Raw genomic sequence first — 26,069 nt, forward strand, 5'->3', positions numbered from 1 at the left:
CTAAAAATAACAGATCTCCTTAATAGTTTCTGTATTGATCACATGTCAGAATGCTAATTTTTTAGACACAGTGGCTTAAATACAATGTTATTCAAACTAATCTCACTTGCCTCTTTTTACTGTTTTTTTTTTTTCAAAGAAATTAAATTTCATGGGGCGCCTGGGTGGCTCAGTCGGTTAAGCGTCCGACTTCGGCTCAGGTCATGATCTCACAGCCCGTGGGTTCGAGCCCCGTGTCGGGCTCCATGCTGACAGTTCAGTGCCTGGAGCCTGCTTCGGATTCCAGGTCTCCCTCTCTCTCTCTGCCCCTCCCCTGCTCATGCTCTGACATTCTCTCTCCCTCAAAAATAAATAAACATTAAAAAAAATTTTTTTTTGATTTAAATTTCCACAAGTGGTTTGTATCGTATTTCGGTTGGACAGTACAACCCTCAGAAAGTTGAAGATTCTACAAATACTAAACCTAGAAAGTGTCCCACAGATGTGGAAGTGTTGCCCAGGGTCAGATCGTAAACATCTAAAGGTGGTCTCCATATTCTGCACAGGTTCAGGGCTCGGAAGACGTAGGGAAGGCCGAGCTCCATCCTGTTAGGTCCAAATGCTGTGTGATCACCAGCATCACGGTCTAGTAAGTCAGATGGAATTTACCAACATTCTCCCCTTTTCTGTGCCTTTTCCAAAGGTCTACAAATCCGTTATTAGTGTGGGGGCCCCGAAGTCAGCCTAGTTAAAACTAGTAGGTGTTGGAACCTATTCTAGGCCCTAGAGATATTCCAACAAATAACACCCGACAAATGGATGGAACATCCTCAAAGTATACCCTAAGGCTAAGTTGTAAATCAGAGGGGGTATCCTTTAGGATTCTGTGACATGCCTTTTATTTATGACGTGCCGAGTTAACCTTTGACTAAAAAGATATTTTATCTCTTCACAGGACTTGAGAATATATAGCTTTTTGCTTTCATTATATTTATCATTTCCTCCCAAAAGGGGAGGTAGTGTGCTCGGGAGAGAGGGCAGCAGCAACTCGTCGTGTGTTTTCTCTTCCTTTCCCTTTCTTAGACTGCAGTGAGCAGGTAATTTTCTCCCACAGGAAACCCAGGCATGGAAACGCTTACCTAATTGGATGTAACTCTACTGCTGTAATTACAGTGATTCCGGAAGTTGAGTTTAATTAAAATAGGAATCCTTACTCTGAAAGACTAAGTGCTTTGGTACTCAAGTGGAGGTGCACGCAGGTGAAAATATAGAGGAGAAAGGATTGCCAGGTTTTTTTTTAAGTATTGTTTTAGTAGTATTAAAATTGTGGAGGATCGTATGGCACTCCTTTGGTAGCTTTGGTCCGTTGGTCTTCACGGTTTGCACCAAGGGTCACCAGTTCACGGCAGGTATGTCACAGAGAGCACTCAGCCGGATGGGTGTGGGGATGCACTTCTCCCCTGTTGATTGATACACAGCTCTGTTTACCTTGATAAGAGCTAGATTCATGGGGGCACCTCCCTTCAAAGGAACTGACGCAGTGCCCTTCCCTGCCTGGCTCTCTATGACTCTTTGTGTCTCCACATCCAAGATGGAAGCAGAACGGAAGCTTGTACCATCACCATCAGCATTTTGCCAGCTCTCTTTTCTTTTTGGTTTTCCCATTCTCTCTCTTTTTAATTTTATTGTTTATTTTTTAAAATTTATATCCAAGTTAGCATACAGTGCAACAATGATTTCAGGAGTAGATTCCTTCGTGCCCCTGACCCATTTAGCCCATCTCCCCACATATACGTATATGTACTGCATCTTCTTTATCCATTCATCCATCGATGGACGTTTGGGCTCTTTCCATACTTTGGCTACTGTTGATAGTGCTGCTATAAACACGGGGGTGCATGTGTCCCTTTGAAGCAGCACACCTGTATCCCTTGGATAAATACCTAGTAGTGCGATTGCTGGGTCGTAGGGTAGTTCTAATTTTAGTTTTTTGAGGAACCTCCATACTGTTTTCCAGAGTGGTTGCACCAGCTTGCATTCCCATCCCATTCTCTTTTGAGATCCATACTATTAACTGGTTGCTGTGTGAAATTTTTTTCAAGACGAAGGAGTTGCCTCTTTAGCTTCACCTTCACTAGATTTCTCTTTATCTTGATTCTATCTGAAGAGAAGGTAGCACATCTTCTGCGGCATTTCACGCGATTAGACTTTTCCTGTCAGCGACTAGGCACTTTGGCGGCTGAATAGCTTGAAACATCTTTGCTCTCTACCTGCCTTTTCACCCTAACATTGCGATATGTTTTTCAGGTCTTCAATTCAAAAACAGCTGAACTACTTAGTCATCATCAAGTGGAAATAAAACAAGAGTTTCCAAGAGAAGGGTATGTTTCCCGATTTAATATGTAAAGATACCTCCTGTTTATTAGTCTATCTCACCTTCCCTGCCCTGTGGCTTTGGAAAGTTAACTTGACCAAGTCCCTCCTGAGAAGACTGGAGGGATAGATTTCAGTCAAGGAAGGAGACAATACCTTGGTGGCTCGGCAAAAACGTGTGGGAGATTGATGGCTTAGGAATCCCGTGACGGAAAAGGAAGGGATAATCAGGTAGTGAGGCAAAGGAGTATTAAATATCAGAAAGTCCACATTGACCTTGAAGTCCTTTAGTTCTGTGTCTCCATTGCTGCCAAACCGCTGCTTGGCTGATTTGAGTGGAAGGGCTTTTTCCTTAAGTAAAGACACCTGTTGCTTAAAAAAGCATTCACATATCTTGTCATGAGAGTCATCCTTCTTGGGAAGAACTTGCATATGTGGTAGTGGTGATTAAATAGAATGTTAAGTATATTATTGGAAATTTAATGATGTTTACGATACAACCAGTGGGAAAAACTGCATGGCAGTTTCTTACAAAGTCAGCCCTGTATCTGTAGCATTGCACTCTTAGGAATCTGTCCAAGAGAATTGAAAGCATATGGCCATAGAAAGACATACGTGAGTGTTTATAGCAGCTTTATTCATAATAGCCTAAACTGGAAACAACCCAAATGTCTGTCATCAGTAGAATGAGTAACAGTGAAATACCATTCAGCAATTTTGAAAAAGTGAACTGATGCATGCAACAACATGGTTGAGTCTTACTAATCTCATGGAAAGCGCAAGAAGCTGGACACCAAGGAGCACACGTACAGGGCTGTGTCTGAAATTTAAGCAGAGGCTAAAGTAATCTAAGATGATAGAAATCAAAAACTGGTTGCCTGTGGAGTTTGTGATTGACTTGAAACAGGCATGAGAGACGTCTCAGGAGTGATAGAAATATTTTATATCTTGACTGGGGTGTCGGTTAGATGGGTACATATATTTGTTAAAACTCAACAAATTGTGCGCTTTTGATCTGTTTATTTTACTTTAAAGTTTACTTTCAATTTAAGAAAGACAACAACTGATGTCTTACGAAATGTTAGTGTTTTCTTTCCATGAAAAGATGTTCTCCTCCATTTTAGAGAATTTCTTTACCAATAAAAGATATTGATATAGGACCAGCATTAGAATGACTGTCCGCAGGCCTACTCCCAGTGCAATTTGGAGAGAGAGCGCCCGGGTCATGGAGGGACAGAAGTTAGAAATATGTGGAAGGAACTTAGGTTTTAGAAAAAATTTAGAAACAGAACTCAAAGCTCAGGAAAGCCAGGCAGGCTGCCGGAAGGCAAAGAAGGCTTCCAGATTGTGGGCTAGGATTTTGTAAGCTTGGGGCCTTTCTACTCGTGGTTTTCCTCAACTGCCATTTGTGTTTTCCACATTTCTCTCCCTTGTCATTTATTATGTCCCTTTCATCTTTCTGAGGTCCTCATACTTTACCATAATGGCACAGGGATTGGGTCTGAAAACTGGAATCAGTCACTTGCCTACATGAAATAATTACTGGAAGAAATTGAAATTTTTTCCCCTAAATTTTAACAAGGTATTTTGGGAGAAAATGGCAAAAGACATTAGTTTACTTATTTGGCTTTTCAGAATTCCTTTTGCTTCGTAAATAAATAAGTACATAGACAAATAAATAAGTAGATAAATCCATCCATCCATCCATCGCAAGAGTAATACATACATATATACATATATATATATATATGTGTGTGTGTGTGTGTATTTCTCAGTCTACTTAGAAATAGCTAGTGACGAGTGAAACATGCAGAGAGTTTGTCAAAACTCATCAAAGCCACAGGATATAACAAATTGGGAAACTAATTTCTTACTGGATTTGAAAAAAATATGTAAACGCAGGTAGAATATGTGCCATTTGTGGACTGTGATTACTTGCCTTCTTCCAAATGGTTAATTACTATACGAAGAATAATAAAAATGTAAGGGAACTAGGCTTTTGTTGAAATCATTTCTTTAGAATATTGGCCGTGCTTTGCTTTGCTCATCTAATTTTTTTTTTGATTCATGCACCAGCCACACCCTCATAAGTGCACATTTCTAGACAAATAAATTATACTCGTGTTGCTTTGTTGTGGACTAACCAAATACATTCTTTTGTTCAAAGATGGGTGGAACAAGACCCAAAGGAAATTCTGCAGTCTGTCTATGAGTGTATAGAGAAAACATGTGAGAAGCTTGGACAGCTCAATATTGACATTTCCAACATAAAAGGTATTTTTAATAGACTATTTTTCCTCCGTGCATGATTATCTCCATCAAGTTCATTCGTTCATTCAGTGCATGATCGAGTGCCTGTGCCGTAGCAAGTATTTCTGTGAGAACTGAGGATGGGACCGTAAATGGGAAGATTAGGTCCCCGTTCGCAGGAAGCTTTTATTTCGGCGGGTGTGAGACCAACAGTAAGAACACACCGATACAAGCTGATTTCAGATACTGATCAGTCGGATGCAGAAACTAAAACTGCGTGGTATGGTGGGGCGTGCCTAGACAAGCTTACCTTAGGTTGGATGGCTAGAGAAGGGCTCTCTGAGGAGGTGACAGTTTGGCTGAGGTCTCAAAAGCCAAAAGGGGGCAATCATGCAAATATCTGGGAGAAGAGAGTTTCAGGAAAAGGAAACCGCGTGTGCAAAGGTCCTGGGGTGGGAATAAGTTTGGCATATTCCTGGATCACGAAAACACCAGCATGTCTAAAGGGGAGGAAAAGAAGGATGAGGGCGGGGGTGGATAAGGGGTTTCAGTAGGAGCCGAAATCAGGGAAGTGGCTAGGGCCACCAGCTGCAGGAAGGTTTTAAGCAAGGCGACGGGATTATGACAGGGTCTGACTTGAAGTTTAAAGACAACTTCCTGACTGCGGTGTGGAGCTGTGTGTGGGGTGGACGGTAAAGGTATGAGTGTACACACGGGGAGACCAATGCTGCTGTGGAAGTCTTGAGACAGAGGATGGTGACCGGACAGTGGCAGCAGTGGAGGCGAAGTGAAGGGGCAGAACTTGCTGATAGATTGGTTGTCAGGGTAGAAGGGACAGTAGCGCTGTCCGGGGAAGTGATGGGCCAGAGACGATGCTTGGATTTTTTGCTGGAGCTCCTAGATCTGTCGGGGAACAGCTTGGGGGAGCAGTATTGGAAATCAAAACATTTCACTTCCAGAATCTCCCTGAAATCAGTGACAGAGGTAGATTATTATAGATCTCTATTAATTCCAGGCAGTGTTCATAGACCATCTATCTCCGTTTGTGTTTGCGTCATTCATTCCAGGAGAAAACAATCACCCGCTTATCAATGATTGACAATGCTAGCCTGAAGGGTGGAAACATCACGCGGTGATGGTCGTCTCTTTATAGTTTAAAAATTTCAGGTTCATCATTCAAGGGCCATGTTTTTCTGTTTTAGGTAATTTGACTCTAGATAAGGGTAACCATCAATTGGTAGTGGTGGTTTCTTGATTCACATCCTGTCGACTCTGAGATTTACCAACACCCAATCAGTCAATTTACTTATTGGTTTAGGTGGAGATACTGGGGAGAAAGTTGCATTTTTTTTCCAACCTTTCCTCCATGTGTATCCATAAAACTTACCCTAACAAGACTAAACCTAGGGGTGCCCGCGTGGCTCAGTTGGTTGAACGTCTGACTCTTGATTTCTGCTCAGGTCATGATCTCACGGTTGGTCATGAGATCGAGCCCCTAGTCAGGCTCTGCGCTGGGTATAGAGCCTGCTTCAGATTCTCTCTCTGTCCCTCTGCCCCTCACCTACTCATGCATCTGTGTTCTGTATCTTTAAAAAAAAAGGGGGGGGGGGACGAGAGACTAAACATAATCAAAACCATTCGATCAGCAGACTCACGTGCGAGGAATGCCAGGGCAACAGTGGAGTACAAATAGGGTCGTGCGGCTAACAGCCAAGTGAGGGAAACAGGTGTCAATGCCATCACACCTTACTGGAGTATCGTACCCTCATTTCGTCCCTGCGTCTCTGTGGACGTGCCTCAGACTTCTTTTTTTCTTTTTTAATGGTTATTTTTATTTTCGAGAGAGAGAATGAGTGACAGCACGAGCAGAGAGGGAGACAGTATCGCTGTCAGTGCAGAGCCCAAATGCAGGGCTCGAACCCATGAACCGTGAGATCATGACCTGAGCCCAAGTCGGATGCTTAACCGACTGAGCCACCCGGGCGCCCCTCAAACTTCTTTTAGAGCTGCATTCACCAGGTTTTAGATGAGTTGTGTATCAAAGTGACAGCCTCCTTGAACTGTCCTCGCAGCTTTTGCAGTGTGAACAACCTACACGTGTAAGAGGCATTCGGTAGTGCACCCATTACTAAGATATCCATTACCGAAGATGCGAAAGATCTAGGTGGCTTATAAAGCCATGTTCAGGATGTGGATTCCAGGGTGGTCAGCCTTGGTGTTGACCTCATTCTATCTCCCTTATCGGTCAGGTAGGCTGCAGTGTGTTGGCCTTCTGGACCGTGAGACTCAGGAGAGCGTTCCTTCCCCTCTGGCTTTTGTGATATCTGTGAAAGTGACACACAACTCCAGTCGAAGTGTCTTGTCTCCCCCTGGCCCTAATGCGGCTCTCTGTTCTACACTCCTCCGTGGCTCACCACTGGTAAACCCATACCTGAGCCAAAGTGACCCAGCACTTCCTTCTCAACAAACACCGGCGGGTGAGCTAGGTAGATGATGTTCCACAACCCCCTCCATACCAGGCCACTTGTGCTAATGTTTTTTCCCCAGGTAGTTTGTTGAACTATGTAGAACTCTAGATCTCAGAACGCTCGTGCTCCAAAGGATTTTCCGTCACCTAAAGCTAGCTACAAGTGAGGGGAAAGGACTTACTGGAAATCCCGTAGCTACATAGCAGCAGATCACATTAAAATAAAGCACAGCTCCCCTGTCTTCTGGGCCAGTGCTCTTTTTCGTGAGCCACGCTGAGAACCTCACACACCGCTTCACCGTTTGGTTCCGGTGTGGCCAATAAATCAGTTTTTGCAGCTGCAGGGCGATTTATTTGTAGTCTTCACCCGGTAGTCGTTAAGGCTGGTTGTATTTCTTTTGCAAACTCCAGTTTGATCGGTGTTATCTGTCATCTGCCAGAAAGTTCATTGATTTCAGGTCCGTATGAGCAATGTCTCCAAGATGAACCTTCACTCTGTAGCTGGACAGCACGCGTGGCCCAACGCAGGTACATAGGCTGCTTCGTTCCTTCTTAGGGAGTCTTAGCTCTGTTTGCCTGTTACTGGACTGAAGGAGCGACGAAGCATAAAAACTCAAAGTACTGGTTACGCTCATCCTCGTGTGATAGAAGCAAAGTATGACATACGCCACTTTCAAAGCCGAGAGCATAGGGCTGCCTGGCTAGGATCATGAGTTTGAGCCTCCTACTGAGTATAGAGATTACTTAATCTTTTTTTTTTTTAATTTTTTTTTCAACGTTTATTTATTTTTGGGACAGAGAGAGACAGAGCATGAACGGGCGAGGGGCAGAGAGAGAGGGAGACACAGAATCGGAAACAGGCTCCAGGCTCTGAGCCATCAGCCCAGAGCCCGACGCGGGGCTCGAACTCACAGACCGCGAGATCGTGACCTGGCTGAAGTCGGACGCTTAACCGACTGTGCCACCCAGGCGCCCCATTCTTTTAAAAAAAAATCTGAGAGCATAAAATTTTCAGCATTTAAATTCTCTTGTATCAAAAGTAATTGCCACACTGTCAGGGAAGGGGACCCCCCCCCCCATACCCACTGCCTCACCCTGCCAAACATATCCACACACATTTCTGTCTTCCGTCAGACTCCTACTCTCAGGGGTCTCTCGGGGGGCTCAGCAAGGCACCTCGTTGTCCCAAATAGATACCCAGCTGCTGCTGCCTCTCATTTCCCGTTGTTACGACATCCCTGAACCACACATCTTCCAGAGACTGTTTTTCTTTGAAGCTTTGTCCCTCCTCCCACCTGGCAAATTTAGTAGCCTTCCTCCGGGACTCTTATTTTTCGCTACGTATAGTGTCAGGGTTTGTTTGTTTTTTTCTTGAACATGTTCCAATTATAAATTATGATGTTATTTTTATTAATTTTTATAACCGGGCTCTAGGCCAGTGGGGCTTGAACTCACGACCCCAAGACTAAGAGTCGCAGACTCTACCGACCGAGCCAGTCATGCACCCCTGACTTTATTTTTAAATAAGGATGCATGCCATCCATAATTCCACCAACAACAATTACAACATCCGGTAGTATTTCCAAAGGCTTTTTCTAAGTATATTTTCCTAACAGCGATTATAACTTTCCACAGGCAGTGTTAAGCAAAATTGAACCAGAGATTTTGAAGTTAGCAGTTAACTCGTTCATTTTACTAGCAATACTCACTGTTGAGAAAAATCCCTCCTGAGAAGGAACATACAGGTGAAGCAGGAACCTGCTAGATACAATGTACTACATTGGGCTGCATATATGCTGCTGCTGCTGCTAATATCTGTAACTAAATGACTGAGGGGCCAGGAAATTACATATGCTTCATGCCTGTGACTTTCATCTGCTCCTAAATGGGTGATAAACCAGGGTGGACAATTACAGAACCTGAATGTGTTATTCTGAGGAAGAGGGAATTAAGATTAAGAGAGGCACAGGTGCTGGGATTAGCAGTCAGAAAAGTTTGCTTTAAAAACAACACAGGGGCACCTGGCTGGCTCAGTCAATAGATCATATGACTCTTTTAAAAAAATGTTTATTATTTTTGAGACAGAGAGAGAACGAGGAGCAGAGGAGGGTGGGGACAGAGGATCTGGAGCAGGCTCCTTGCCGACAGCCGAGAGCCCCATGTGGGGCTCGAACTCAGGAACCGTGAGACGATGACCTGAGCCGAAGTCGGACACTTAACTGACTTAGCCACCCATGTGCCCCGGATCATGTGACTCTTGATCTCAGGGTCATCAGTTTAAACCTGGCATTGGGGGTAGAGATTACATTAAAAAAAAAAAAAAAAACTTAAAAAGAAAAAGCCCAGGAATTTAGGGTAAACAGGACAAGAAGCTGGAACGCTGAGAAAGTTCAGAGGTGCTGCCCAAGACCTATGTGCCCTGGGGCCGTAATGGAGATGTTTTTATGGCTGCAAGAGAATCCTGAGAACCTATTTCACCAGACTTGGGTTGTCTGCAAGAAAAGCAATTTTACTTGGCACAAAGGAATCAAAGTAAGATAGAAGGGAAAGAGGGAGTGGGGAGGGAGGAACCTGTGACCCATGAATCAGAGAGAGATAGCTCTAGATTTCATCCTGAGCACAAGTTAGAATGAGCCAATAAAGAGAGATAGCCTCAAGGGCATAGGACAGTGACTCAGAGACTGCAGCTCAACGAGCAGCCAGTCTGTTGACGGAAAATTAATGTAGTGGGGGGAGAAGAAGGGATTTTCCTCAACCATGAATTCATCGTGATCCCACATTGGAAAGTTGCCGCTCAAAGTATCGTGTTGACAGTATTCCGCTTGAGCAATCCATTGCTGAGGTCCCGCTGAGTTCTCTGGCCTCTGCCGTATCCACAGTGCTGCTGGGCACTTCCTTTATGTGTCCTAATTAGCTCCGTCCCGCTCTGCAATTTTTCCACGACTCTCTCCTCAGGGATATTGATCACAATGAGTGGAAGCAGTAAGTAACAGGTATCGAGTGGTTCCCGTGTGCCAGGCACCGTTACAATGTGCACTAACTCTGGGATTCCTCACTGTAACCCTGGAAGGGGGGGCGAAACTATGATTGTTTCTATTTTACAGAAGATAAAAGTGAGACTGAGGTCGAGGGTCATGTTGCTAGGAAAACAGGAATTCGAATTTGAACCCCAGCGGTCTAGCTTCAGAGCCTGAGCTGTATTAAACGGTACCCAAAGCTCCTGCTTCTACTTGTGCTCGGCTCCCCTGGAGCAGATAACCTTGTGTGCTACCTCACAGGGAAAGCTGAGGCTCTGGGGCCTTAATTCCTCATTTCCTGTTTCCGTACTTAAAATCTAGAACTCTCATCCATTTCCCTCCATCACAAGGAAAGCGATACCCTTCTGTCTTACTTGAGGCTCCTCCCTCCACCAGTGCATTAATCTCCTCGCCTCCTGTCACTGTAAGAATCAGGACCATGTTGCGGCACCTGGGTGGCTCAGTCGGTTAAGCAGCCCACTTGGGCTCAGGTCATGATCTCACAGTTCGTGAGTTTGAGCCCCACGTCGGGCTCTGTGCAGACAGCTCAGAGCCTGGAGCCTGCTTCCGATTCTGTGTCTCCCTCTCTCACTGCTCCTCCCCTGTGCATGGTCTGTTTCTCTTTCTCTCTCTCTCCCTCTCTCTCTCTCTCTCTCTCTCTCAAAAATAAATAGACGTTAAAAAAAGTTAAAGAAAAAAAGAATCAGGACCACGTGTCATTGTTTCCCAGCACCCCTGTCTGCCACATTGTCCTTTGCCTTCCATCTTGATTCCTGCAAACACTAGTGTCTTCTATTAAAAACAAAACAAAACAAAACAAAAAAACAAAAAGCAAATCTCTTCCTTTTACCCTATGCCTCCAAGTTTCTTAGAAGTAGACTGTTAGTCATCTTTGTACCCTTAGAAAGGGTGTTTTAGTAAGTAAATTTGCATTGGATAAAGATTATTGCGATAAACATTTAGTAGGCTCTCCAAGGAAAAAAGAAAGGGCTCAAATAAATAAACGAAAGTGGACGTTAAAACGGATAGCAAAGAAATACAAAGGATCCTAAGAGTGCCACTAACAATGGTAGCTCAACAAATTGGACAACCGTAGAAAAAATTGATACATTCCTGGAAACAGTCTAGACAGAATCATCAAGAAATAGAAAATCTGAATAGACCGACCATTAGTAAGGAATTTGAATCAGTAGTAATAAAAGTAAAAATAAACAAGCGGGACTGCATCAAACTAAAAAGCTTCTGCCTGGCAAAGGAAACCATCAACAAAATAGGCAACCTATTAAATGGGAAAATGTATTTGCAAATCATGTAGCTGATATGGAGTTAATGTCCAAAATTACAAAGAACTCCTATAATTCAATAGCAAACAGTCTAAGTAAAAAAAAAAAATGAACAGAGGGCCTGAATGTTGTTTTCCAAAGAAGACCTCCAGATGGCCAACAGGCACATGAAAAGATGCTCAACATCATTCATCATCAGGGAAATGCCAATCAAAACCACAATGACATATCACATCACACCTGTCCGAATGGCTACTTCAAAACAGCTGTTGGTGAGGATGTAGAGGAAAGGGACCCCTTGTGCACTGTTGGTGGGAATGTAACTGGGTGGGACCACTGTGGAAAACCGTAGAGAGGTGGCTCAAAAATCCAAAAATAGAACTAACATATGACCTAGCAAGTCCGCTCTGGTCTTTATCCAAAGAAAGTGAAAACAAATTCAAAAAGATACATGCACCCCTATGTACATAGCAGTTCTTAACAATAGCCAAGACATGGAAACAACCCAAGTGTTGGTTGACGGATGAATGGAAAAAGTGTATATACAGACAATGGGATGTTATTCAGCGACAAAAAAGGAAACCTTGCCACTTGTGACAACGTGGATGGACCTTGAGGGTATGCCAAAGTCAGACAGAGGAAGACAGACGCTGTATGATTTTATTTGTATGTGGAATTCAAAAAGCAACACAAATGAAACAAAACTCGTAAATGCAGAGAATAGACTGGTGGTTCCTGGTTGGAGGGGGGACAAAACTGGAGTTGAGGTACAAACTCCAGTCATAAAATAGATAAGGCATAGGGCTATAATGTCCAGCCTGGTGACTACGGTCAACAATGTTGCGTTGCATATTATGTAACTTTGTATGGTGCCAGGATGATACTAGATTTACTATGGTGATCACTTTGTAGCCTATACGTGTATCCAATCATTAGGCGATATACCTGAAACTAGTATAATATTGTCAGTTACACCTCAGTGAAAAATATACATATTCATTTTCCATAGGCCAGTTTTCATTGCTCTCTATTACACATAAAATCTCCTTACAGTAAAATCTAAGTAATTGCTTTTTTAAATTTAGATTTTAGTGTATTGTTTTAAAAATAAACTGTTGTTTTGAGCTTAAAAAAAAAGATTACTTAGAACAAAGGAACTGTTGGGCCCCCTCCGCTCTGTGCCGGTCAGAGCATTCCTGTAGCGTTTTATTCTGGGCGTGCAGCTTGAACAGAAAGTTGCGTGTTGCTTGGAGAGTTGGTGAAGGCACTTTAAATCGTGCCATGTGGAAAGGTGCCTGGATGGCTCAGTCGGCAGAGCAGCTGACTCTTGATTTTGGGGGTTGTGAGTTCAAGCCCCGTGCTGGGCAAAGGGAGTACTTAAAGCTACAAGGAAAAGGATTTTTTTTGTTTTTAAAACACCGAAGTTGTGAATAGAGATTGATCTGTTTTGAGAGAGGTAGAGAGGATTTTGTCAATGGAAGTGCTAGCTGAATGGTCAGGTGACAAGTGGTTCTTGGGAAGATTTAAGCAAAACATGTGTTGTTGATTATATAGCCTTTAAAGTCGGTCCTCACCGTACATTCCGGAAGAGCTCGATCCTTTAGGTCAGTGCGTTCATCCTAGGCTGCATCGTAGAAATCGCTTGGCGGGGGAGAGTTTAAGGAAAAACACTAACGTTCAGCTCCTATCCCAGTCTGTGAAATTGGAATGTTTGGACCATGAAGTGGACATTGATATTTTTTCAGAAGCTCTCCAGTTGATGCTAATGTGCAGCCAAGTCTGAGAACCTCTGATTTGGCTGAATAAGCTGAATTGAATAAAATGGTATGCATTAGTATTTTACTTATAATAACTGTAACTTTAGCATTTGAGTTCTGTAGAGGTCAGTATAATGTAAATACCATCACGTATTGTATTTATGCCCAATTTAAATTTGCATGTCTTACATTATTAAAATACAGGACCGAAACAATTTGTCAAGAACCACAATATGAGGTTGCCTGGCATGAAGAATTTTATCTGTAGCTATTTTCTCAAAACACAGGCATGCGCACGTGCACACACACAGAGAAATGGCTCATGGCAGTTAGTAAACAAATGAGTGAGGTGATTGCGGGTCGCTATAGAATAATGAATTGGCTATTATAAATTTCGAATTATTGTATTCCCTTTTTATAAGGTTACCTGGGAGCCTTTCATTTGGATATTGATCTGAGTCTGGGTCCATGTTGTCATGTGCCAGTAGTGAAGTGGGAAGCAGTCTGTGGAAATAAAAAGAAGCACTTGTTGACCTTGGCTGTTCACTTTTCCTGGAGCCGCTCAAAGTGCATTCAACACCACTACAAAAGTGCCAAATGTTTTTTCAAACTGTTAAGTTTAGTTACGCATGTAAAAAAAAAAAAAAACCTTTTTTTTTTTTTTAAAGAACTGTTCTCCTGAAGTAGTTTTTTACTTGTTTAATTGTCTACTCCCTTCTGTGTAACTTTCTCTTTAAAGCTATTGGTGTCAGTAACCAGAGGGAAACCACTGTAGTCTGGGACAAGCTAACTGGAGAGCCTCTCTACAACGCTGTGGGTAAGCTGCTGTTCATTGATGTCATATGCAACGCCTTTCTCCACTGGCAAACATTGTCACACTGAACTGTCTGGCTAAAAGAGCATGCAGTCATGTTTCTTCTACTCTGATGGGATGGGCAGAAGAGTCCTCTAAGAGATTAGTTGTTATTTATTTACAGATATTTATTCGCATCTTGAATTATCTGTTTACCTTGCTTTCCTCTTTTCCCGATTATTTGTATTATACAAGTGGTTCAGTGTAGCCAGAACTGTTTCATAGTCCCTGCTGTTTCTGACACCTAAAAGAAATCTCACCTCCTCCCCTTCAAAACTCCAAATTATACATTATACGTGTTCGCAGTCATCTCGTTCTTCCCGTTTGTAATTTTAATGGACTCATCTGAGGTCAGGACAATAAAATCTCAAAACGTGAGCTCCTCCTGCTACGCATTTGGCTCGTTCAGCAGGGGTTCAAACCCTCAACATCTCAAATACACCAACGTTAGGTATCCCGTCTTATTCAAATGACACTGTCACTTGCCGAAAGTAAAATTTTGTTGTAAATATGGTCACTAAAAGGCATCGTTGTATTTACAAATAGCGAAACACAAGTTTTTGTCCATAAAATACCACGTTTGTGGGGTGGCGTTGGAGGCAGAAATTGTCAGAGATGGGATGATCGATAGAGTGAGCTTTTTTTCCTTTAGAGTTACTTTAGTGGTATAGTTCCTTTAGTATTGATTGGAAGAAAGTGATATTCAAGCAGAAAATATACTAAAAACGTGCCTTGTAAGAGTGGCATGAATCCTTTGCAAATAATCTTTATAAAACGTTAAGGTATTTCATGTTATCGTGTTATCAGGAAGCATGTAGGATGTCGTGTGTACTTGTGATAAAAAATTAAAGACTTCAAAAAATGTCAACGAATTGCAACCACAGGTCCTTTTTCACAAAAGTGCATGTTTTAAATCTTTATTTTGTTCTCATTCTCCTGAGCAAGTAATTTTGAGTATCAGTAAAGCAGGATATTACGGTGTTCGTGACTGATGCCTAGGGAGTATTCTTTCCTGCATCACTGTTAGCCAACTTCTTGAACTAGTTAGGGTTTTATTTTATTTTTCCCCTAGGGAAGTGGAGGGACCATCTAAAAGGAACCAGAAAGTTCCCATTAAACTCTAAACTTTGAATCATAAAAATGCAACTTTGGACTTTGAGTTGTCATTTTAAAATAATGCAACTAGGTTACTTGAAGTTATAGTTAAAGACTTAAGTAAATATTTTACCGGAAGTAGTTTCTTTTTCTGATGTGCTGATCTACTCATTTTCTTTTCTTCTACCTGTGTCCTTCTGTGCCCCATTCTTTGGGCTTTTCAATATTAATTTATACGGCACCTATGAGATATGAAGAACTTTTGTCAATCCCTGAAGCATGCACATGTTTGAGAACCTCCTGGTTTGGTGCTATCCCGGATGTGTTATAGAGGATAGGAATTACTGGCCGGTTTTGTAAGCACTTTGTAATCTGGTTTTAGGAAGACGCTAACACAGAATTAGGGAATAGTTGATGAACTATGCTGCCAAATTGAATGGGAATTAGAGCAAGTATACGTTAGTATGGATGTTGAATTCAGGGCATACCTTTTGAAGAGGTTGAACTCCATTTTAGGTCTTGAAGAAGGTACCGGATTACTTTAGGAAAAGGGGACATTGAAGGCTAGTGTGAACGAGCTCTGAATGTGAAAATGTGTACACGTATTTCACCAAGAGTAAAGACACTGATGAGTTTCGAGGATAGGAGGATTTATTTATGAGTTTTTTTTTTAATTTTTTTTAACATTTATTTATTTTTGAGACAGAGAGAGACACAGCATGAACGGGGGAGGGGCAGAGAGAGAGGGAAACACAGAATCGGAAGCAGGCTCCAGGCTCTGAGCCATCAGCCCAGAGCCCGACGTGGGGCTCGAACTCGTGGACCGCGAGATCGTGACCTGAGCTGAAGTCGGACGCTTAACCGACTGAGCCACCCAGGCGCCCCAATTTATGAGTTATTATTAATAAAACTAATAGTGATGATAATGCTCACTCAGTAAGTGCTAACCTTACTATGTACTAGGGATTGTGCTGAACTATTTACCTGTATTATTTAATCTCAGTGACCCCGAAGCAGGTTTTACTTGCCTTATTTTACAAGTGAATTCTGGAAAAGCTCGATATTTTGTCCAACGCTACCTAGCTAAAAGTAGAGGTAAAGCCACAGTTTGGACGTTTATAAACCCCTCCAACCCCAAAGCCTGTGTTCTCGTTTGGATAAAGAGGGCTTGGTGAGGATACAGAGGGCTCTGAAAGCCATTCACTGCGTGACCTGGGATGACAAAATGAATAATAAAGGAGAGTTTAGCTTCCCATATGGTGCAATGGGTTGTTTCACATGTCTACTGAGCACAGCTCAAGAAGTTGTACAAAACAAAGCAAAACTCTGTCTGAGGGACTGGAAGCCTATCAAGGCAGTGAGGAATTGTGAGGCCACGTTACAGGAGAGAAGGAAAGCCCAGAGAGTTAAGCCTGGCGTTTGGTGTTGCTTATTCTGTAGAGATACCTGTAGCTTCTAAAAGAAGTAGCTGAAGTTGAGCAGCATTTTCACAGGTCGATGGACATAGGGGGTCAAAGGTAGTCAGGCTGCCAGGGCTGGAGATGAATGTTGGTCAGATCCTCGACTTGTGATTGCAAGTGCAAAGGGCCGACCCTGGAAGTGAGGAAAACTGGAAATACACGAACCCTCACAGGAACTACAGCCTGGATTGAAGTCATTTAAAGCACTGGGTGGATTCTGGTGATCAAACATTGCTAATGCTTCTAGCCTAACTTCCTTTCAGAAACAAAAATGAACCCTTTCTGGGGAAAAATTCTCTCTAGAGGCTTTCATGTATGATTTCTAGTTTTCTATAAAAAGAATCAAGCATACAGAACAAGATATGACTAAAGACCAACAGAAACAAATGACCTTAGAAATAAACCCCTAGGAAATCGTGATATTAGAATTTTCAAACTTCATTTTTTTTCAAGTTTATTTACTTTGAGAAGGGGTGGGGGGAGAGAATCCGAAACAAGCTCCACAATGTCAGTGCAGAGCCCTACGCAGGGCTCGATCCCACGACCCTGAGATCATGACCTGAGCCATAATCCGGAGTCAGACGCTTAACCAACTGAGCCACCCAGGCAGCCCAAGAGTTATCAGACTTTCAAGTGATCATGATTAACATGTTCAAGGAATTCCTTGACAAGAATGATCACCTTAGTAAAGAGTTGGAAGTTTCAAAATAGAAATTCTAGAACCGTACTAAAAACTCAGTTGATGAGTTTTATATCAGATTAGACACAGCTGAAGATGAATTAGTGAACTGGAAGAGAGTGAAGCACAGAGAGACAAAGGTTTGGAAAATATAGAAAAGACTCCAGGAGAAAGATGGAGTAAGGTGAGGAGGTCTAACATATTTGTAACTGGAGTCCCAGGAGAAAAAAGAAATGATAAGGTTTTTCAGATTCAGGAAGCACTGTGATTCCCAGCCACGATAAATAACGCAGAAAGCCATATGTAAACATATGCGGAGACCTGAAGATAAAAAGTAAAAAAAATTTTTTTTTTTAATTTTTTTAGCGTTTTATTTATTTTTGAGACAGAGAGAGACAGAGCATGAACGGGGGAGGGTCAGAGAGAGAGGGAGACACAGAATCTGAAACAGGCCCCAGGCTCTGAGCTGTCAGCACAGAGCCCGACGCGGGGCTCGAACCCACAGACTGTGAGATCATGACCCGAGCTGAAGTCGGACGCTCAACCGACTGAGCCACCCAGGCGCCCCAAAAAGTAAAAATTTTTAAGTAGCCGAAAGCTTTGACCTTCAAGAGGGCCACCCTGACTTGCAGGGGCTCCTGGCTGGCTCGGTCAGTGGAGCATGCGACCCTTGATCTTGGGGTGGTGAGTTTGAGCCCCACGTAGGGCATAGAGATTACTTAAAATGAATCTTTAACAAAGAGAGAGCGTCACATTGACTTTCAGTTAATTTCTCGATGGAAACAAAGTAAGTCAGAATACAAAAGAATGAAGTCTCTAAAGTGCTCAAATAAAACCGGAACTTCCACCGACGATTCTTTTTTTTTTTTTTTTTTTAATTTTTTTTTTCAACGTTTATTTATTTTTGGGGGGACAGAGAGAGACAGAGCATGAATGGGGGAGGGGCAGAGAGAGAGGGAGACACAGAATCGGAAACAGGCTCCAGGCTCTGAGCCATCAGCCCAGAGCCCGACGCGGGGCTCGAACTCACGGACCGCGAGATCGTGACCTGGCTGAAGTCGGACGCTTAACCGACTGCGCCACCCAGGCGCCCCTCCACCGACGATTCTATACCCAGTGAAAATCGTCTTAAGTAATTAAAGTGAAACATAACAGCAAAGACAAGCAAACACTGATAGAAATCATTACAAGCAAACCCCCACTGAAAGAAAAAGTGAGCGCTGTTTTTCACACAGAAGGAAAATGTTCTCACGCAGAAAGTTGGCAATGCAAAGTCCTAGAAAGGGTAAATATGTAGGTCAGTCTGAATGAATTTTGACTGCATAAAACAATAACATTATGATGTTCAAAATGTATTAAGAATTAAAATACATGGCAACAGTTGTACATGAAAGGAATTGGGGGTAGATGAGTTTCAACTGTTTTGAGGTCCTTGTATTGTCAAGGATACATGTTTTAATAATCTCTAGGGTAAGCAATGAGAGTAAAATGATGTATAATTAACCAGTTTATAAAGGGGGAAAATGAAATGATTTTTTTTTGAAAAAGGCAAGAAAGGAAAGAAAAAGGAATGTGAAATGGGAAGGAAGGACAAATAGAAAGCATTTAAATCCAAATATGTAAGTAAGTATATTCCAAAGAACAAGATTCAGGGCACCTGGATGGCTCAGTCAGTTGAGTGTCTTTTTGACTTCTGCCCGGGTCATGATCTCACGGTTCGTGAGTTCAAGCCCCCCATCGGGGTCTGTGTTGACAGTGCGGAGCCTGCTTGAGATTCTCTCTCTCTCTCCCTCTCTCTCTGCCCCTCCTCCGCTCGTGTGGTCTCTGTCTCGAAATAAATAAACTTAAAAAAAATATATTAGAAAGGACAAGATTTCATTTCTCCACAGTAAAATCTAGCAAAGGGGTTGAGACTGCTCATCAGTTAATGGGAATAGTGGAGAGAAGGCAAACCCGAGAGACCTTTTCGAGGAAAGACACAACCTGTAGGTTTGTAAATCAGATAGAGCATAAAGATGAGGCGGGGTGGTGGGGGGTGCGGGACAGGGCTACAAGATTTTTAGCCTGAGAGAACAGAAGAAAACTAGTATTTAAGGGGTGCGAGCCTGGGAGAAAAATGGCTCGCTTCTTTGAGCAACGTGAGTCCCGGACTTGGAATCAAAGCTCATCCCTCGGCAAGTAGGTCTGTGGCTCTTTTATAAAGAGATTGTCCAGATGTTAGATGGAGATTGAAAGTTGGTACCAGAAAGGTGCTAGTCTCAGTTTATTATGGATGACTTCACTAGAGGAATGAATGTACATCCTTCAACAAGAGTTTAAGTGCCTTTCTGTGTGTAGGTTCTGTGGTGACCCCTACGCAGACAGTGACAAGCCAGGCAGGAGGCAGACACCACGCTTGCCTTTGTGAGTCAGGCGCCTAGGGATCGATACCCGGAAGTGAGAAGAAGGAAGGGGAATAGAGACAGAGGAGAGAGAAGGAGTCATGAGCTGGGAAGAGAAGCCACTCGGTCATAACAAGGATATAGGTTCTGCCTCCAGTTTTATGTCACCCAGGGAAACGCCAAGGTGTCCTGTCTCCATGCAAATCTGAGCTGAGAATATTTACATGGTATTAAGCCTTCGGCAGCTTTCTCTGAAAACAACACAAGGTGGGATTGGTGGAAACAGAATCAGATTTTCACAGATCTTTGTCCTTGAGCTTCGTCTTTGTGGATATCACAGTCTGTGGGTTTTAGTCTCTCTCACCCTCTCTTTGTCCCTTTCTTGTAACTCTGTCGCTCTAGGCCTGTCTTTCTCTTCATCTCTCGCTTTACTTACATAACTCGGTTATGTAACTGATGAGCAATATTTGTTATAGACTAGCAAATGGGAGAAGCAGTCTACACTTCTCTTTTTTAAAATTGCTTTTTATGTGGCCTCCTGTTTTACGGTTCGAGGTCTCCTGATACGCAGTCAGCTCAGTCGCCCCCGGAACGGCGACCGGTAGGAGGATTTCAGGGTCAATCAGTGGACCCGAAGCACATTCGATGAAGAAACTTAACACTGAGCGAGGCTTTTTTTAAACGTGTCTTTGTTTACTGACATATTTTATAACAGATACAAGCACGGAAAGAAAGTTTAAATCAGTCCATTGAGGCACAGGTGGCCTGTTTCAGAAGTTGCAAATAGTGTGAGAGTTGATGAGTTAATTGTGTGATGAGCGAGGTAAACGTTGCAGTTGATGTGTCCCTGACCCTGGGCGGTGCTTTTCTCTCCCCCCCCCACTTTAGCGTCCTCTTCATCGGTATTCTTCTCCGAAGACTTCCCTTCACCCCAAGCCTCGCCCTTTTTCTAAACCTTTCCCGTCCCAAACCCGCTTTTACTAGGGGTGCACACACCTTGGTGTCTCCCGAGTATTACTGACGAGAAAGGTTGGGGGTTACAAACACACCATAGATGAAGCCCAGCACAACTACAACTACGCACCCAAACCCCACAGCACCGAAGCGGTGTGCGTGTCACGTGGGGAAAGCCTTGAATCCGGGGTGTTTCATATCTTCGTGTGCACATTTCACGATCGCTGCCTGCTGCGATACCACCCGGGCTCCAGTAGCTTTCTGTGGTTCATGGTTTCATATCAAAATACCACTCATATTAAAGACGAATATCCAGGGAGGCAAGAGTCAGTGATTTAAGATCTTTATATGTTAGAGAAAACCACCGACAAACATTATTGGTCTCCGATCCATTTTTTCCTTATTTAAATGTTATTGCAAACATCTTTTTCTAAGTTGTTGCATTTAAAATTCCCTATGGGGCAAAAAAAAAAAAAAATTAAAAAAGGGGCCCCTGGGTGGCTCAGTCGGTTAAGCGTCCGACTTCAAGTCAGGTCATGATCTCTCTGTCCATGAGTTCGAGCCCCGCATCGGGCTCTGTGCTGACAGCTCAGAGCCTGGAGACTGTTTCAGATTCTGTGTCTCCCTCTCTCTGTGACCCTTCCCCATTCATGCTCTGTCTCTCTCTGTCTCAAAAATAAATAAACGTTAAAAAATATTTTAAAAAAAATTAAAATTCCCTATGGGGCACCTGGCTGGCTCAGTCGGTGGAGCATGTGACTCTGGATCTTGGGGTTGTGAGTTTGAGGGGTGCTTGAGGCCCATTTTGGCTATAGAGATTACTTCAAGTGAGATCTTTTAAAAAAAAAAGTTCCCTGTGACGTATAAACTCTTTTCTGCAGAGAGTTGCACTTTTAAACACTGGTCATCCTCTTTGCCTTTTTTAATGTTTATGTACTGGTTAACCCTGGGCCAATGATTAAACTTGTGTAATTATCTGTTGAGATCTGAAGGAACCTTGAGCTTGCTTTTTTTTTTTTTTTTTTTTTTAAACCTCGTCTGGACCTGGATTCGGTTTCAGAGTATCAGCATGAAAGAAAACCATAAATGGCCAACTATCTAAAACGTGGAAACATACTTTTTTCATTTCGTTTCATTTTTATTGTTTTGCTTTGGAAGGGAGAAGTTTTTTTTTTTTTACTTTTGTCAAATCTAGAATATTCGGCTTTATCAAGATCTACTTCCATTTCTCCTTATGTCCAGTCCTTTATTACAGGGTTTTTTGAATGCCTTCCATTTCCTCCATTTGGGGTAAAAAAAATATACGGCTGTTTTTGTAATTATTCAAGTCTTCAACTCCAGGCCAGTTTAAAAAGAAACTGAATTTGATTTCACCTTTGAGGTTTCTGATCTTTACTGTTTATATGCCACTGATGACTTTAAATTCATCCTGGCTTACCTGTGTCATAGGGGTTTCATGCTGCATTCAGACTCTGGGTTCTGATCCTGGCTTTTCCACTTCTCTCCATTCTGTGTCTTCCCTTGACAGTTAGACTGGAGAAATTCACAGTGTGGACTTCCTAGGCACGAGGCAAAGATCAACGAGCTAATACACGTAGAGTACTTACAATAGTGCCTTGGCAGAGTAGAAGTCTTCAGTGTTAGCCACGGCCACTGTTCGGAATTGACTGATAGTCTTTTTCACCCAGGAATGCCAGATGGAATGACTGATTTCTACATGACAGGTGTTCTTAGGGGACATGCAGAGCTACGTGGATCACACACGCTTGTGTCAGTCCTTGGCGTCCCGGCATTTATACACCTAAGACCCGAAGTAGGTTCAGCCCCCCACATTGTGGCATATACACGTTTTAAATCACCGCCCCCCCCCCCCCGCCCCCGCAACTCTGCATTTTTCTTTTGGCCCCAGTGACTTCTGAAAATGTGATCAGGGGAAGGACAGTCATCGATTACGGTCTCTTCTCCTTTGCAAGTGACCTCTTGCCCCACTTAATTGATAACTTTTGGCCAGCGGTAACGCATAGCAGTTCCATCTGGTTTACTGTTATTATATTTCTTGTTGGGGAGACAACCCCAGAACACTTTGCGGAACTGCCCGGAGCCCCGCCTTCACCTCCCTCCTCGGCCCGCCTGCAGCTCCTCGCATGCTCGTAGCAAACCCGCTCAGAGACGTGTTGTGTGCCTCGGCTTCTGGTCAACTGAAAATAATTAAGATTGTTTCTAGTTAATTTTGAAGTTTTTTCTTAGGTCCTTTTCCCGTCTATCATTATGACAAACCCAAACTGATGCACCTTTCTAAATATTCTAAATGTCGTCTCTTCCTCTGGACTGTTACTGCGTCGCCTAACTAACCCCGGTCCGTGGGCAGTGAGGCAACCGCATCTCTCTTCACTGTGCAAACTATGTTGTTCAGACCTGACTAAGTCTAACAGACAGCTAGTGGATGCGACTCTGTTTAGTACAAATGAAAGATTATCACGTCATCCAAACTGGATTTTTTTTACTTGTTTATTTGATGATGTGAACCATCTGAATCAGATTTCCTTGGTCTAAATAAGGGTCATACCTTATAGAAGCAGGCTATCTAGTGTTTGGGACTCCCGAGCGTCTGTTTTCCTTCTTATTTTTTTGCAAATCACTTTGGAACTTAGCCATTCCCTGTGCCCTCCAGACACGCTTCTCCCGTTTGTGGTGGTGGGCTTCCCCTCCTGCCAGCCTCCCGGGGAAGTGCTTTCTTGGGGCCATGACTTCCCAAAGCAGCCTTTTCATGTCTTCCCGTGGATCGCCCCAACAGTGACTGTGGCTCACTCCTTAGCCTTCCTTTGTAAGGGATGCTCACTCACTACATCGCACAGCCTTTCAATTTACTGGTTGGGCGAACAGTCAGTAACCAGCCTGGGCCACTTTTCTAACTAGGACGCAGATAGGTGGCCAGGTGGGGAAGAGTCACCCTGAACAAGAAGCACCTATTTACCTGGTCTTTGTCCACACGGACGGGGTCCACCGAGCCAGAGACTCTGACCAGACTGCCTTTGTTTCCCTTCTACTCCATGTCTCTTCCTTCTCCTTTTCTACGCTCAAATGTGTAGAAAGTGTTCGTTCTGATGAACTTGCCCAAGTGATCTACCGTTTCCTAAGCGGTCAGCAAGAGAACACAGACCTTGAAGCTGGCCACCTCTAGCATGAACTGCCATTATTTCTCCTAATGCTCCAGCCGCTCCAGTTTCTCCTGGCCCTTCCGATCCGGTTGCCGTTGTCCCCTCTGGCTCTTCAGTTCCAGCTGCTGGCGCTTCCTCAGGTATTGCTGTTCTGGCTCCTGCTCCCTTCCCAGCCTTCCGACTCAGACGTGACGGGGGAAATTGACCACTGAAATTGACCACCGCTGCCGGATATGGATCTGGCATCTTTGATCTCAGGAATTACCTCCACAAGGGGCTTAGTCCTCCAGCTTGGGGCCTTCTCTTTGGCTTTTGGTCTCTTATTCTGCCAATCTAATTCTGCCATCTTAGCTTCTTTAATGAGTTTTCTAATTTTTTTTTGTTCTTAATTCAATTAATTTTCAGCATTTGTGAATTGTTTGGTAGTGTATCAACCACTGACATTTTTCTCTTTGGCAGTTGTACTAATTCATCCCATGTATTCTAATTACCTTAAACTCTTGGGCTATGAAAACAAAGTGAACCTGCCAGCCTTCTGTGATCATGGAATAATGGCAGCAGAGAGACTGCAGACACCATCTAGTCTGACTGCCTCGTTTTATACTCAGGAAATCAAGGCCACAAAGGGTAAAATGACTTGCTTGAGTCACGTAGCTTATTGGTGGCAAAGTCAGAAGACAAACAACTTTGGTCTCCTGATTTGACATCCGGTGTTTTGACTCTTTTTGGTGAGAGTTTGATTCTGTGCATTCCATTCTGGATACTCGCAAGGTCTCAAGTGAGGAGTAAAGTGCCCCAGTTACTTAAGTGGTCGTTGTCAAGGAGCAATAGAGTCACAGAGCCACTGGGACTCAGAGAAGACACCGGGGCATGAGTTTACCCGTCGTTGTGTTTTTGGTTTTGTTTCTTTAATTTTTTTTTTTTACATTTATTTTTTAAGAGACAGAGACAGCACAAGTGGGGGAGGAGCAGAGAGAGAATGAGGCACAGAACCTGAAGCAGGATCCAGGCTCTGAGCTGTCAGCACAGAGCCCAATGCGGGGCTCGAACTCACAAACCACGAAACCATGACCTGAGCCGAAGTCGGACGCTTAACCGACTGAGCCACCCAGGCGCCCCTCTGTCGTTTTGTTTTTAAAGAAATAATTGGGACAAGTTCCATATCCTAAAGACCAGGCCCTAAACAAGAGGCTCTCAAGTTCTAGTATAATACTGAATAACTTGGGATGTTTATAACAAAAGTACAAAGAGTCAGGCCTTCCTTGCATACACCTGCAACCAGAATCCTGCAAGGTAGGGCTTGGAATGTGTAATTTCAGATTTTTCCAGGTGGTTCTCATGTGCTTTCTGGGTAAGAACCACTGCTGTGGAGTCTAGCAGTGTTTCTTAAAGGAGCGGGGGTTGGAAGGGGGCACCTATGTAAAAGGCACATTTCTGGGATCCCTCCCTGGATCTACTATCCTAGAATTTCTGGGAATGGGGTCCATCTTTAACTTCCTTAATGATTATTTGCATTAAAACACAGAAAAGCACTCATCTAGGAGGCTCTGAGTCATTCAACAACAGCCTAGAACAATGACTTTCATGTCCTTTGTTCATGTCCCTTGATAAGAAATACATTTTACACCGTGACTCATCAAACTCCCATAACTAAAACAGAAGTTTCACAATACTTACCTTACTGAGTTCCGTGAACTCTGTTAGTTTCCATTCTAATCCACCCTGTTTCATTTTTTAAAAGTAGGTAGTTGAAACACACTCAAGTGATTGAAAACCCCCGGCCTACTGGAGCTTGAAAACACTGAAAATCGAGATGTGTTTGTTAATTCACAGACTCAAAACCCCTCTCTTGCATTCCTCTCCTTTTCCCCGTTACTCCTGTTAATACCTTCTGGGGTTGCTTGCCTGTGAGGAAGGTCCGCTTTTGTCAGAGCCCTGCAACACTGCCCCTCGGAAAAGTGGACTGCCTCGGTTCCCCGGGCATGGCAGTTCTCGCCAAGTCCACGCGGCTGCTGCTAATGGCTTACATCAATCACAGTGCAAGTAACGGAAGACTCAACCTGAACTAAATCAAGTTTAAAAAAAAAACAACAACCAAGAATGTTTTTGTTCATGGAACCAGCAGCGCAAGAGTCGCTTAGTTCAGGTGCTGTTTGATTCTAGACTCGGACATTATGACCTGGATGCCCCACGAGTCTGTCTTTTCTTGGGATGGCTCCAGATGCGGCCGATGCGGCTCTCTCTTCTTGGGGGCCGCAGGCCCGGCCACACTGCCGAGGAGAGCTGCGGAGAAGCGAGTCCGGCAGACTGAGCACGGATCTCCGTTGGGCTGATGAGACCACACTCGCTCCGCTGAGCCAGTC

At 43.4% G+C, this 26,069-nt stretch overlaps 1 protein-coding gene across 3 annotated transcripts in view; it reads left to right on the plus strand.

Moving 5' to 3' along the window:
* Positions 1-26,069, plus strand: part of GK (glycerol kinase) — a 77,581-nt gene that overhangs the window by 9,081 nt on the left and 42,431 nt on the right. For 2 of the 3 annotated variants that reach the window (XM_047843466.1, XM_047843468.1), the window contains exons 2-4: positions 2,287-2,360; positions 4,520-4,626; positions 13,866-13,943. In XM_047843466.1, the coding sequence (XP_047699422.1) occupies positions 2,287-2,360; positions 4,520-4,626; positions 13,866-13,943 (259 nt within the window). Of the gene's footprint in view, positions 1-2,286; positions 2,361-4,519; positions 4,627-13,865; positions 13,944-23,762; positions 23,847-26,069 lie in introns of all 3 variants that reach the window. The other variant, XM_047843469.1, reaches the window with a different exon arrangement.

The sequence above is a fragment of the Prionailurus viverrinus genome, chromosome X (assembly GCF_022837055.1).
Source record: "Prionailurus viverrinus isolate Anna chromosome X, UM_Priviv_1.0, whole genome shotgun sequence".
NCBI lineage: Eukaryota > Metazoa > Chordata > Mammalia > Carnivora > Felidae > Prionailurus > Prionailurus viverrinus.